The 15,399-nt window shown below is 37.7% G+C and overlaps 1 protein-coding gene across 2 annotated transcripts in view; it reads left to right on the top strand.

The window, feature by feature from the left end:
• ME1 (malic enzyme 1) overlaps nucleotides 1-15,399 on the top strand; it is a 149,240-nt gene that overhangs the window by 112,737 nt on the left and 21,104 nt on the right. For both annotated transcript variants that reach the window (XM_056488511.1, XM_056488512.1), the window contains exons 7-9: nucleotides 413-522; nucleotides 10,302-10,399; nucleotides 12,224-12,337. In XM_056488511.1, the coding sequence (XP_056344486.1) occupies nucleotides 413-522; nucleotides 10,302-10,399; nucleotides 12,224-12,337 (322 nt within the window). The remainder of the gene's footprint in view (nucleotides 1-412; nucleotides 523-10,301; nucleotides 10,400-12,223; nucleotides 12,338-15,399) is intronic.

The raw sequence follows: 15,399 nt of genomic DNA, 5'->3' as shown, positions 1-15,399 counted from the left end.
ACTTGTTAGGTATTGACATACAAATTTTGTGCCAGGAGTCTTGAGTTTCCGTATTTAAAAAACAAAAAATACAACCACAGAATTATAGAGTGGTTTGTGTTGGGAGGGACCTTTTTTGTTCACTGGGTAATTGCTCAGTGGAGACTTCTGTTGAAATATCTGCGGAAGGAGAAGGCCTTTTCTACTGATCTCCTATTCATAACTTAGAACTGAGTAAATACTATTAGAAGTAGGATTATGCCTTCTAAATAATCTGTATGAACATAAAGATAATGAATATAACAGAAACATGTTGAGAGTTGTATGATTCACACTGTCCTTGTATTTAAAATCTGATCACAAATGTTATTATCTTTTTAATGTATAATTTTGAAACTTTTCTAACATAATGCATACTTTCTTGTTTTCCTAGATATGGCATGAACTGCCTCATTCAGTTTGAGGATTTTGCTAATGCCAATGCATTCCGCCTCCTGCATAAGTACCGTAACAAGTACTGCACTTTCAATGATGATATTCAAGGTAACAAACTTTTTATCTTCCTTCACTGCTGTTCCCACAAGCCAGAAAAATAAGTCTAAATTTCCAGAGGGGGAAAAAAAATCTATCAGCTTTATTGTGGTATTTGTAGGTGTTCGGGTCACATTTTGCCTTGGGTTTTCTCAGCACAGATTTTTGGTGAGCTGCATTTGCTCTTAACCTTTCACCTCTCATTTACACCTCATGCTTTATTTAGATGTTCACTCTTTGGGTTTGGTTTCTTTTAATAGTTTAGTATATGAATGGCTTTTCCCCTGTAAATTACTGACTTTGAGCAAATGTCAAAGCTCACACCAGGACTGTACTTTCTTGGTTTTTTGTCACTTCAGTGACAACTACTACTCTGTTCCTTCATACAACTGGATTGATAAATGTCAAACTGTATTTCAGTTCTTAAGATGACAACTCATTTAAATATTCATGTAATTTTCCCCTCAGTCTCATTCAGTTTTAGAGAGAAATTATCCCCTTGACTCTCTTTTTCCCATATGAATCATATGTTGCAGCTGGAAAAAACAAAATATCTAGGATGGGAAATGTCAACCAGGGGGATTCCCTAGTGCTCAATCTAAACAGGCATCTTATCCCTCCTCCCCGAGAAGACAGACAAGTAGGGCTGAAGTGGTGAGTTGCCTTATATCTGGTCAGGAAAAGAGCCCTGGGAAACAACTTTCTCTAGAGCAGTAAGTATATAACTTCCTCTAGGGCACTGGCTCCTCCTTGAGAGGAGTCTGAAGTCAGATGAGGTGCTGGAGAGAGGTACCCAGAGAGGGCCCTGGGTATCCAGCTGCCTCTATCCCCCATGTTTCCTTGGGTATAGGAAGGTTTTAGCAGGACAGGTCAAAAATGGAAGCTAACCTGTCTTCATTTCTCATGATTTACAGTGAGTTTACACTTAAGCCAACTATTAGGAGCTGGAGTTTTCCAGAAGTCCTTATTGAGTCATGCTTGGGGTCTAGGTCATATTTCAGTGACTCAGTGCATGGCAGTGGATTCAAATAGCCCTTGTCTTTCTGTGTTAGGGATTTGGCTGTCCACATGAACTGTGTTCCTGTTATAAGTCTGCATCTGAAACAGATTAAGGAGGACAACCTCCCCGATGGGAAATAAACTAATGATAAAATGTCATTTCTCTTTGTGAGAAGCATGGTGCTTCCTACCCTGAAGGGTCCAAGTTTAGCCATGGCTACAGCACTTCATTATAGCAGGCCAAACAGCATCTGGAAGTTTTCCTGGTTGTTTAGAGGCCCAGCTCCCACAGGGAACTCCCTTTCCTTGCAAGATGAAGGTCCTTAATCCAAAACAGGAAGAGACTCAAGTAGAATGTGGTTTCAGAGAAATGGAGGTTTTTCAGCAAAAGTATACCAACCAACTATGGGTAACTTACTTGACAAGGCCTTTTGTGTATTTACATTTTCAAACCACTTCATTCTCTCTCATGCACCTTGAAAGGAGCTGTTTTGACATTAAGAAGTGTTAGAAGGCATCCCTTTGGCTTCTGTCTCAGCTGCTGTAGCAGCTATTGGCCTTCCTTAGAAGTGCAGCCATGTGCAGTCTTTTAATTTATTCGGTTTCTGCAATCTAATTTGTGCTTGTGGAGCCTTTGATATTTTCACAAACAATGCCTGTGACTTTGGGTGATCTCCATCCTTAATATTTGTATAGCTTCCAAGAGGTGTAAGTGGATACATTTTTTTCTGGTCTCTGTCATTTGTCATCATATCCCTGTAGTTGCCTTCAGTAACTTCTTTTTTCATAGCATGTCATCTCCTTTAATGTAGAAGTAGAATAACAGCACATTGATCTTTTATCCCTCTTCCTATTGAAACTTTATAAACCCTAAGGATCTTTCACCTAGCAAGTATAATTAGAATGGATCATGCTAACTTCTTTATCAATCCTTAGAGATTTTCAGATCATAAATAGCATGACTTTTTCCAGGCTACTTGAAAGAGTGGCTTTCTCTGTATGCAAGTTGTATTTTCTACAGCAGTAAAGCTGACAAGTAGTGCCAGGCCAATAAAAGCAAAGAAACATAACACTGCATCTAATTTGCCACCATCTTCTGAAGAGAATACTTACATGGTATTTTAAACACAGTTTCTCCTAGTACTAATATTTTTCAAGACAAAGCTACTTTAAGATCAAAAGAAATGTTTAATATCTTTCATAGAAAGGCTTGAGGATTCACAGATATTCACAGAAAGGATTCCTATATATCTCAGTGATGCAATGAGGACCTTTCAGTATCTCAAGTCTAAAAAATACCCTAATTTATGATCCTGAAAAAAAAAAGATAAAGAAAACATGGCAAACTGCATATATCCATCTGCAAGTACTGACTTGGACAAATGCAGTTGCCTTCTCTTAGCTCACAGCTATTTATAGGGAGTCAGCCTGCCCCTAACTGATGATTGCAGAACATTTGGAAAAGGTCTGCCAAAACACTGATCACAGAAAATCACTAAAGACTGAGCATTAAGGATCACTTATAGGCGTATTTGAGAATTTCTGGAAACAGTCTCCATCTCTGCTACAGTAGGGTCAGATCCTTTACTTTGGAGAAAGCTTTGTAACTTTTTCTACGTTACCTTTCTGTACACAAGGAATTGAGAACAAAGCTGAACAGGATTTTGACCAGTGGTATAAATCTGTATTGGAATAATAAAATTCTTTGTACTTCAGCATTTTAGAAAGTATCTTTGTTTTTGGATAAGTGGTGAATTTCTTCCCTCTGAAATGATAATAATTTCTCCATATTTGTATTTTCAAAATATCTTCTTACAAACACAATAGCAATGTTTCCTTAGGGAGAAAATATTCACTTTTTCCCTTGGATTCCCATATGTTTTTTTCTGACCTCAAAGCAGCGTAATGCTTTTTTTTCTTTCTCTCTGAAATACAGAGACATATTATTGGAAATGGAAATCAGAGAAAGCCTTTGGTTTAAAACAAATGCTTTTATCTGGTTGTAACTATTAGAGAACCTTTTCCAACACTGAGGGGGAGTTGATCATAATTTCCCATAGGGGAGAAATATGAAATAATTTTGTAATGGCAAACTCCACAACATTTAGAAATTGTAGAATTAGGTCAGGTTGCTAACTTTGCTCATCTCCAATATATTTAGGAAGGAGGTATCATAAGGAAAGGACAGAATTTTCTAGAGGACATGATATGTGATAGCTTTTTTCTTTCCAACCCCTGCCTGGGAATGGGGCCTGTGTTGCCAAACAAAGCTGGTTCTTGGCATGAGAGATGATGACCTGACCACTCTCAAAGGAAGCAGGCTTGGGATTCACAGTTTGAAAATTTCCTTAAAGAGACTAACCAGCTCCCATCCCTGCTGCAGAGAGATTGGACAAGTCTCTTAAGATCTGCTAAAGTGGAAGTCCTAGGTACAAGGCAGTGCTGAAATCCTGCTTGTGGCTGGGATTGGCTTGGGTCACACCTTCCTGCCCCTTCAAGCCCAGGGTGCCATCGTGCTCCCTTTCCACACCCATTTTGACTTTGGTGAGGCTGCTGGAAGAGTTTTTGCTGCTTGAGCACAGTCAGTGGTTTAAGGCATGTTTGCATGTCTTAAGAGATGTGCATTTGTTTTCTGTGGGTCTCTCGGTGCTTATCATGTGGTCACTAGTTGCAATCATTGCTGACATGGATACATTTCAAATAGTGGCATAAATTTCTCTAGCTTTGCTGCCTCTGTATAGGCCAATTATTTCAATTATTAGAATTGTTTTGATCTTTTTCACCCCCCCCCCCTTCTGTACTTAAAAATAGTCTCAATTCACAAGGACAAACTTCTCTAGTATAAAACAATCTATGTAAAATAAGTGTTTCTCTGCTCTGTAATACTGGAGTTACAGTTCTTGTAACTTCACTGTGCCCACAGTTGCAATGCTTTCCCCCATTATGGACACAGGACCTGTATTTTATGCCAATAAAAATATTTACATGGAAAGATTGCTCCAGATTGGAATTAATTTTGGTATCCGTCATGACCTTAGATGTTACTAGTTTTTAACAGCTGTGTTGTTTGATTGCATCAACATTTTGTGAAAGGAAAGAGACCTAAAATAAAAAATGTAGACTAAAATAACTTAATATGAATTTTTCATTTTATATTTTGATTTTGTTTAAAATATATGTTAAGTGTTCAGCAGAATGCCATTTGGATAACTAGGAAAATTATACCTGGAAGATATGTTGTGAGCAATTCAATGTTAAGTCGGTGCCATTCTCAGAAATCAGAATTTATGTGTCACAAACATTGTCCTTTTAGAGATTCAATTCTTTTAACATTAATATAACAATTTATACATTGGGTACCTGGAAATTTCAGTTATTGAAATCCAATTGTGATTTTGGATTTGTTGTTATGGCTGTGATGGGCATAGGGCTTCCAGTTCTTTCTCTGGCCAAGATTTTGAAAAATGCAGACTGGAATGACATATAATAGCTCAGATATTAAATATCGTATATCTCAGATTCTGATAAGATATGCAAACTGTAGAAAACCTCTTTCATAGACATGTGCTCTACTTTCAGACATTGGCTTTCAAGTGAAAAATGCTGAGATTTTAAAACAAAATAATTTTTGAAATAAAATAATTTTTTAAAAATCCTATTAAAACATATTCTGTAGTGTACTTTTCTCAGGATATCATCTCTCTGTTGCTCAGTGGTAAATGTACATTGAAATCAGTATGTTTTCAGGTAAATCCCCTACTGTAGCTTTTGTGTAATTTTCCATGTGTATGCGCAAGTATTCCTCTGTTTCATTTTTTGCTCATTATGGGTTTAAAAAACAAATCCATTCTCCCCATGTTCTGGGGCAGCCAGCTCCAGGTGGCCCTGCTAGCTTGAGCAAGGAGTCACAGCAAATGCCCTCCCAGTCTCAGCCATCCTGTGCTGCTGGGACTCTGTATCTTTTTCCAAATATGCCAAATGGATGGTGTTTTAGATTACATTTCTTCTTGCCTAGAGCCTTTCCCCTCTTTTCACTGCCCACTGCAGAGCAGGGCAGTGTGCACACGCAGCTTTGAGAAGTCCATTCATGGCAAGAAGAAGGAGATCCCATCTCTTAAAAGAGAGGGTCCTTTTGAACTACCCACAGCTGTAGCATTTGCCTCTCTAGCAAGTGAGATCTCACCTTTTCCATAGGATCTTTACTTTTTCCCTGTAAGTGCAGGAGATGGGAATGGATTTTTTTCCTTGGCACACTGTAAAGTGCTATTGGGATGCCTGGCAATGTTAACATGTGATTTCTATTATGTGTATTGAGAAATATGAATTTTACTTTTTCCACTTCCTAATCTTTTAGTCCTGAATGAATATGTCAGTTTTTTGGATGTGCTGCAGAAAATTCTCACATCTTATTGTTTGCTAGCTTTTTAAAATGAGATAGGTAAAATTACATAAAGGAACTGCTAACACTTGATTACAAGTTTTATTTTTTGAAACTTTAAATGACAAAGGTTTCAGTGCAAAAAGCCATTTCTTGCTAATTTAAATTAAATTGCATCCAATATAAATTAAGTTCTTATTCCTCACATTTTGGGGCTTATCCCCCCCTATTTTGTTCAATTATATATGCTGAAAAAGTACTCTGTGTGTCAACCCCAAAAGGCTGTGAATTTCCTTTAACATATTCATGCTCAGCTGTGCAGTTACTGTAACAAGGCTAAAGAATCCTGCACAGAAAACAAAACCTTGGTATAGAATATTGTACCTTGAAATTTCTCATCTATTGTGTTTATACAAGACATGACTTACCTTCTTAGAAAACTATAATGAAATGTTTGCTGTTGCAGCAGTTGACACTGGTTTAGGAAAATATCCTTTGTTAAATTTGCTTTGATTAATCTTCTAGAAATCTGTGGACAATAGAATGGGTTTTCAAAATCATAGCCTTGAACAATGTCTGTCTTATGCTGCACACAAGGGATTTAACCTGTGCTCTGGCCAAGCTGATTCTCTCCTTCCTACAGTGATGACAGTCAGAAAAGTGACTTAATTCTATTTGTGCCTCCTGATGTCTGCAAGAGGTGTTTTGCATCTGCCTTGGCAGATGGATGTGAATTGCATTTTGATCCGTTTCAAAAACTCAAGGCAGTGTTGAGGGTGAAATTTAAGGTCACGGCGTTAGTCAGAGCAGTTCCGGTTAAACAGATCTGCTATTCAGGCTGCCAGTGCCCCCCTTCAGTGGGAAGGAATAAGGGAAGTTGCTGATGAGGAGTGATGACAGCCACTGCCAGCAGCAGTGATAGTGCATTCAGTAATCTAATAAACTGGGTTATTATTCCTTTCAGAGTCAAAAGGCTAAATGAAATCGGTGTGGAATACTTTTAAACACACTTTTTAGAGCAATTCTGTGCAAATCATGATTTGAGAGAAAAGTCATATTTAAGCCTTTATCTGTGCTATTATAACCTTTGTTTTGAATCACCCTCATTATAATGAACATACAGGTAACACTAGTTCACATCCCATTCAAATATTCAATGCAAAATGCTATTGACATTCAGTGCAGAATTTTATTTATATCTTCTATTTTTCCTTAAAGCAGGGGATCATGCAGTGACAGAGTTGTAAAGTATCCCAACTGGTAATACTTAATGACAGTCCATTTTTCTGGCTAACAAGCTTAGCAGCAGTACATCAGCCATGAAGATGAGTGGTATCCCAGCATTCCCATTTGTTATAAATCTGTGGTGTTTCATTTTGACTCTGTCATCACAATGCACCTTGAAGAGCAGCTTTCACTGCTCTCTGAGAACTCCTCTGGTGGGAGACAAGATGCTGTGGTGGCCACAACTTCAAGGAAAACAGGGGTCTTACAATGCTCCAGCTCAGCTTTCCTTTTCAGGAGACCAGATTGATGGTCCTAGGAATAAGCTGTGTTATGTAGGCTCCCTCCTCCTCCTCCCCTGCAAGCACAGCTGTGTAACATAAAATAGGAGAAAAAACTTGGCATCCAATGAGACCATGGGATTTTTTTCTTGCTGGTTATGAGGATTGTTTGGTAGAGAACCAAGGGAAGCTGAGAACACACTCTGACTTCTCTTTCATGCCATTTTTGGTCTTTGCCAGCTTGGCACTTGCCAGAGGAAGACTTAATTTCATCTGGGAAAGAAACAAGCTAGCTCTTGGAGACTGAGAGGTGGAAGTGTCTCAGCCTTATGGTTGTTGTTCCCAAAGCCATGCCTCAGAGGAACCATTTTTAAGATTTTTTATTTAGAAATCAGGGACAGAACAAGTCATAAAAATGACTAAAGAAGTAAAAAATGCTAAACATTAAGTGGCCTGAGAACAAGGTGTCCTGTATTTCTGATGATCGAAGTGAAAAGTCATCATCAAAAGCACATAACAAACTTAATTCTGAAAACACATTTTTTTAACTGTTTAGGTGGATTTACTTTAAAAAGATGTACTCTTAAATTCATTAAGCAGTTCCTTTTATTTTTGAAAAAGTAACCACCCAAATGATGTCATGGAAGAAAAGGTTTGCCCTGTACCAGGCTTCTTACTACTTCTGTTCTTTTAGGTCCTTGTAGTTTTAACTACATAAATTTGAAAGTCTATGGTCTGTATGCCTGCAGTTTGAAGGCTGTTTTGAGCATCTCATAGAGTTTAATGTGGGGATTCACTGCTATCTCAGCTTTAAAATTCACCTTGTTTCTGAGAAAATAGGCTTGTGAATAGCTAATTTAGGGGAGCTGCATGTTGAGGGCAACTGCCCTATACACAGATTCTGGGCCAAGTGCTTTTGTGGGGCTGGTCACACCCATTTCATGGTTTTATTGAAGGAAAAATCAGTAACAATGTGAATTCTCCCCTCAACTGTGTGGTTTGTAGGCAATTGCAGTTAGGGCAGTGGTGATCAGGAACATACTTGTAGGAGCCAGCAGATCTCCTCCTTGCAAGTTCTCGCAGGCTTCTCAAAATAATTCATGGCCTCATCTTTGATTTCCTTGAGTCAAGGAAATCTGCTGCCCAGGGAGGGAGGTATTCAGTTCTCATTCCTGAAACTGGGTGTTGCAGGGCATGTGGTCAACTCCATGTGTTCCTGCTCTCTCTGAATCAGATAGGCATTACAAATCTTCAAAGACTGTTGAAACCCATGTTTTGACTTTCAGTACTTAATTGTTAGTGTTTATACAGGATTTCCAGGCCTAGAGAAATTAGTGCTGTCTGCAATTGGTCCTTCAGAATCTCCTTTAAAAACACAACTTTGCTGGAGGTATTATCAATCTCCCTACTACATTCCTATAAACGGGATGTCTTTATGGGATCCAAGTTCCTTACAGGAATAGAGTCTGAATGATTTTTTATGATCTTAGCTTATGCTTTAGTGATGACAATAATTTGTGAAAAATACAAGCTTGTTGCATGAAGTCACAAACACATGAAAGAAAGTCTTCCCCTTCCAGTAGACTTTGTTGGGGAGGAGGAGTCACCTTCAGTCTTTGGGTCAGAAGAGACAGATATGAGGTCCTGGTGACTAAATGCAACTTTCTTGAGTGTGACAGGTCAACACAGCTTGACTCAGCAGTGTTGACAATTCATCTGCAGTGCAGTGTATTGATTTGGGTGCAGCAATTCAAGTTAAGAAAATGTAACTTTCTGAAAGAGTGGGAGAATTTGGATTGTTCCAGGAAAGAAAAGCTGATTGGAACACCATGAGTCTTCAAATGTAATAAATTACTTTTTGCAAAATAACAGGCTTTCCAGTAGTAGATAAGAGGCCAAAATAGAAGAAGGAGAAAAGAAGTGTTTAGATTTGAAATTTTCAACCTAAAGTACAGTTAAGCACTGGAATGAATACTTGCTGAGGATATAAAAGAGAATTTGAAAGTAGACCTTAAAGACAAATTAGTCAAAGATATATTAGCAATCACAGAGGTTAGATTTACACTGCCACTGTGAACAAGTTTGATTTAAATGCCTGCTTGAATTCTTTTTTTGTTCTACTTTTTATTAATAGCTGTTTCTCACAATGACGACCAAAATTTCTCCATTTGAAGAGAGACAGGTATCTTGTTCTCTGGAGTTCTGATTTGGAGAAGAAAGACCTCCCCAGGCTAAATTATAAAGCTAAATGTTAGCCTTTTTTTCTGTGTTGCATAACTCAAAGATAGTTTTAAAAGGTACCTCAAATGTTCTAAAAGATATGAAACTGAAACTCCTGTCACAGTGGACTGAAGTCTTAAATAAGCTGGCCTTACTCTTGCAGCTAGTTTAGCTTCTCTAAAAATGTTCAGTTTGATATTATACTCTGACAACCTCCCCATGAGAAATGAAGTTTTATTTTAGCCATGTACTGTACTTGAAGTATATCTGTTTGAAGAATGAAACCAGTAACTTAATTTTCAGTATCCGGACTTCTTCAAAATACTTCACTTTGGACTCTCACACCCTTCATTCTAAATAAAGTCTTAGCTAGAATATTTTACAAGAGTTTGAATGGCCTAGCCATTATACCCATCCATAGATACATACATCAGTTGTATTTTATTTAATGCTACTCGAATTCTATTCTTACTTACATTTACATAATATTCTCACTTACATTTACATTATATTCTCACATTTTGTAAGAATCAATTGGAGCGAACTGTAAGTCCACTCAACTATGTGTTACTACCCTCAGCACTTCTATCTTTCAGCCAAAAGATGCTGTGGTATTACTCAAAATATAAAGTTTTGTAATTGTTTTGAGAATAATCAGATATATTCTTTTTTTTTTTTTTTTATTTCAGGAACTGCATCTGTTGCTGTTGCAGGTCTTCTTGCAGCTCTGCGCATCACCAAGAACAAATTGTCAGATCACACAGTGTTGTTCCAGGGAGCTGGAGAGGTAGGTATTTTTATACATGGGGAAACTTTTAGTATGATGACTTTTATCATATATTTAATTGAGTTACAATTGTCCAATAAACAAGAAGATTAAGTGGGTGGAATGATTACAAACACCTGCTGAATATTTTAGTTCAGATGTAAATTTACAGAAAAATCTCTGATCATCTGGTGAAGCCTGGTATTTTTCATAAGACATTTTTTGGAGATCTGTTATCTTTGTAGAACTTCAAATTTTAGCTCCTCTGCTGTAAATTATTGAACTGCTCTTAATATAACCAAGCAAAACATTATTTGAAAGATAAGGAAATACAGCAGAGAAAGTAAATATAGCATGTTTACCTGGGTCAGCATTATTTAGTAGGAAGTGACCTTTTGATTTTTTTTTTTTTTTTTTTTTTTTTTTTTTTTGTCATTGAATATTGTTTTTCCAGTATTCTGCATATTAAGGTCATCCATTTCTGAAGATCTTTATGCTCACTATTTTTTTAATCCTAGTTTTTCAGTGTTAATTTCTAAGCTGCTGACACACAAGTGCCGGCTGTACTTATCTACACTGTGGCTTGTCATCTCTTGCAACCCCATGCTGGCTTCTTTAATTTCATTAAATATTTGGTTCTATGTCTGCAGTTTTCAGAATAGCTTGTATCCATGTTTGCCATGTCACCACCTTACTGTGTCAAGACTATCCATCTCTCTGAGTTCCTTCTGCTGGTTTTGTTCCACGTTCAACAAGCAGATGAATTCATGGTCTAAAGTTTATTTTTTTTGTCAATGTTTAGTGTGGCTGTTGCTGCAAAGAGGTAGTGGTAGCTATCACCCCTGCTGCAGGAGCTGGTTTTTAATAGAACTACTTATTTCTTAACAAAAAAAAAAAAAAAAAAAGGGGGAAATCTCACTTGGTTCTCAGTGTAATTCAATGATTAAGAACAAGAAACAGAACCAACCCCAAAAAATACATATACAGGTCTGTAATCAGAAATATTGAGCAGTCTGTTGGCTTGTTTTGTTGCTTGGTTATCAATGTGTACCTGTGTGACATTTAATCTGTTGGATGAAATATTATAAAATCCAGTAAGAATGAAACATATTTCAGCAAAAGGTTGATATGTGAGTTTTTCTTTCCCCTGCTTTGACTGGGAGCACAGCCAAGTCTAGAGTTACAAAACACATGAATAGTAGGTAAAGGGAGGCTTACCTTTCTGATGGACGTCTTAGAAAAAGATAAGAGCAAAAGCTCTTGTGTTTTACTTTCTGGCATGCAGACTATTATTTCCTTTAGTTTAAATTACAGAAATTTCAAAGAAGAAAAAATATTTCATGTACTCTGAGATTAATATCCTAGAATGATAGAATGGTTTGGATTGGAAGGGACCTTAAAGATCATCTAGTTCAACCCCTGCTGTCATGGGCAGGGAATCTTCCACTAGTCCAGGTTCCTGAGAGCCCCATCCAACCTGGCCTTGAACTTCCAGGGCTGGAAGTGTCATTATGTGGAATAAATGTCAGTTCTAGCATTTTCTGGTTTCCAGCCTCAATATTTATTGTGCTCCTCACACTCTTAAGAGCCATCTGAAGATTTATCTATACTATGATTTATCTGTATGATTTAAAATTTATCTATGCTAATCTTCTTCATTGTGGCTTTTAATTCCAAATAGTAACAACAGTTCATTAGGTTTATTTTATGAAAAAAGTAATAATTCAGTTTCATAGTTTATTAAAATTAGAAAACTTATCTAAAATAGTGGGTATATGAAACATGTGAGCAGGGGATTTCTTTCATTTCTTGTTTTGTACTCTGCTTTTCTTCTTTTTCCTTCAGGCTGCATTGGGGATAGCAAACCTCATTCTTATGGCTATGGAAAAAGAAGGACTGTCCAAAGATGCAGCTATCAAAAGAATATGGTTGGTTGACTCGAAGGGATTGGTCGTAAAGGTAATACAATTTTGTCATTACTTTAAATATCACTATATTACTTGCATTCTGAAGATAAAGACAAGAACATATTTTTTGTGAAAGCAACTGCTACAATATCTCTCTTGGCATAGCAAGTTGTTTTTCTTTTCTGAAGTTTATTAAATTAATGACAGACTGCCATGTTACTTGGCTGAGGGGGATGATTATGCTTGGAGCTCCTCTTCTATTTCTATTAGGGATGAGCACATAATGAAGAAAATTTTTCAGCAGTTCGTTAAAAAATGTGTAAGAAAAGAAATGTTCAACTTTGGGGTTTAACATTTCCCCTCTAAATGCAACTATTATTTGTTAGCACAGTCTTGGTCAAAGATGTATAGACACATTACTAGGATGGCAGGCAAGTCATCGTTCTGCAAGTACTGAGATGCATTGCAACAAAAGACTTCTCTGCACAGTGACACAGCTCATGTTGCAGATGTTGTGGTCTGCAGTGCTATCAACACTGGTCAGAATTTGAAGCTGCTGAGAGACTTCATCATTCACCCTTACCTCATTCCTTCCATGTGCCAAAATAAAGAAACATATGAATTCCATGTGCCAGAATAAAGAAACTGGTTTGTTTTAAAAGGTGGTTATGTATTTAATAGTTTGTGAGCTACTTAAAGGAAATGGATGAGAGGCCAGTTGCCTTTGCTTTTTCACCTTGCTGGTCGGTTTGCAGTATTTGTGGTCATCTTTTTTGGTACCACGCTTCACAGTGTTCTTTGGCTATCTGACATTAAAGGTCTTCTGTGGTTCACACAACTGTGCATAGGAGGATGCATTCTGCAGGCAATGTCTGCTGGCTTACTGAGCAGCATCACAGCACCTTTCACTCATACTGTTAAAGGGGAGATAGTACAATCGTAGACATTGAGATGAGAAGATATTACCAAGGTCATCTTGGTCATGTCTTGACAGAAGGCACAAAAGTAGTCTGATCAGATACAGAAGAATGCAGGTATCTAGATTTTTATTTTTTTTTCCCTCTGGTGCTTTTGATGAGTATTTTTAATACTTTTGATTTTCATGTAATAATTTTGAAGTGATTTTATGTCCAAACAAATGACTGAAGGTCTGTGTATTGTCTGTGGCTGCAGAAACCTTGAGGTTGCCTAAGAGGAATCTGGATGCATCATATTTTAACCGTAGAAACTGGGCATATATAATTATACAATTGAACTAAAATCACCTCCTGGTGATTAGGGAAACAAGCTGACAGGGGCAGAAGTGTAGGAACCTCACAGCCACGAAGCAGTAAAAGAGGTCTCTGTGGCATGTCCTTCCAGCTGAGCTGATTAACCAGCCTTTCTTCTCATTCCCTGGCTTCTTGTCCCAGTCTCTTTGCACCTCTCACTGCTAATTTGCCAGTCAGCTGAGAATCTGAGTTGTTGCTCTTGGTACACACAGACTCATTCCTTTCATAAGTTCTAAATTTTTAGTGACTCGGTGACTGCATTCTTTCCTCACCACCTTCAAGCTTCTGCACTCTCAAGCAGTGCCAAAACCAATCAGTGTCTCACACAGCCTCGATGTTCCTTTCTTCTGCTTATTCTTCTTGGTGGGGCTTTAATTTGGATTCTGTCCAAAAAGCAGTCCACTGAATTTCATGTCCTGTCTGGAGTGTATTTGTGAACTGTTTGGGATCGCCAGACATAACAGCTGTCTGAGGTAGATTAGGGCTGAATTTGTGGCCAGATGTTGATGCAAGCAGCAGGAACCAACAGTGTATATTTCACATCATTGCTTGTGTTCCTGGAAGACCTGACAGCACCAGTTTTCCCATCTGGCTGTCCTGAGGGGCTTGAGAATGGGTGGGTGCTTGCTGCTGTGCTGTGTTTGAGGGGCATCTGTCAGTGCAAGGCCTGGGCTGGACATAAGGAAATATGTCCTTGGTGTAGGGCTCTGCAAGTCCTCTCTTGGTTTTCTTCTGCAGCAAAATGATTGCCCCTGAAAAGTTAAAGAAAAAGGGTAAAATACCCTCTCTCCAAAGAAAGAAAATACATTGTAAGCCTCAAGAGGCTTGAGATTTAACTGCTGGGAAGTTATATATACAGTGAGTAAATAATTAAATTAATCCTGGTTCCTTTTACTGGGCTGATAGGGAATGCTGTGATTTAGGTCCACTTAGGAAATTATTTTTGGCTTTACCTGATTGCAGAAAAATGCTGCAAGGCTTGATGAACTTTCCAAATTCTAAGACGTGAGATAGGAGAAGTAAAATGAGGAAGATTTATGAGAACAAGGTAAAATAAAAAACCTCGAATATTACAAACCCTTTCATTATTGCAAAGGTAAGAATTACCAAAATCAGAGCATAGATCACCAGTTAAACAAATTTTGCATAAAATAAACTGACACTTATTTCTTACTACGGACATGTATCAATGGAAACCTGATCAATTAGAGTCCCTTAAAATTTGCCTCAGCAAAACCTGCTTGATCAAAAGAATTTTATGTGAAGGAGGGAGACCTTTTCAGTACTAGAAATATTCTGATCAGTTGCTTTAGTAGTATGAGAAATAACAGAGTTGCTGAAGACTCAGCAGTTACTTTGTCCAACTGAACTAATTTCTACATCATTTATATTCTCTGCTGGCCTTTGATCATTAATTTTACAGTGTGGAATTACAGATTTAAACATTGTTCCTCCTTTCATCTACTTTCTGTAGAATTTCAACCAGTTCTATCCAAAGAAAAATAACCTGGGAACTGTTGTTGACCTGGCTGCAGTTTCCACCTTTTTCTTCTTCCCCCACCCTCAAAGCTGCCACGAAGTCACTTATCAGGCTTTTGTTGCTGAATTTTTCCTTTGTGGCTTTTTAATTTTAGTTTAAGTGCAGCTGTGTTTTCATTCTCCTGTTAATTTTATTTTTCCCCCATGGGGACCATCTGTTTTCATTAAACCAAGCCTGATGACCAACTTTTCTGCTATGTTGTGGTAAAAGAGCTGGTGATGAAGGCTGTGTTTGTTATACTGTCCATAGCTGTGTTCTGTAATTCCTTCTAGAGAATTTACAGTGTTGTAGATACCAGTTTAG

This window comes from Oenanthe melanoleuca, chromosome 3, assembly GCF_029582105.1.
Source record: "Oenanthe melanoleuca isolate GR-GAL-2019-014 chromosome 3, OMel1.0, whole genome shotgun sequence".
NCBI classification, from domain to species: domain Eukaryota; kingdom Metazoa; phylum Chordata; class Aves; order Passeriformes; family Muscicapidae; genus Oenanthe; species Oenanthe melanoleuca.
Note: the sequence above shows the minus strand (reverse complement) of the source record. Positions and strands in the feature narration are given on the sequence as shown.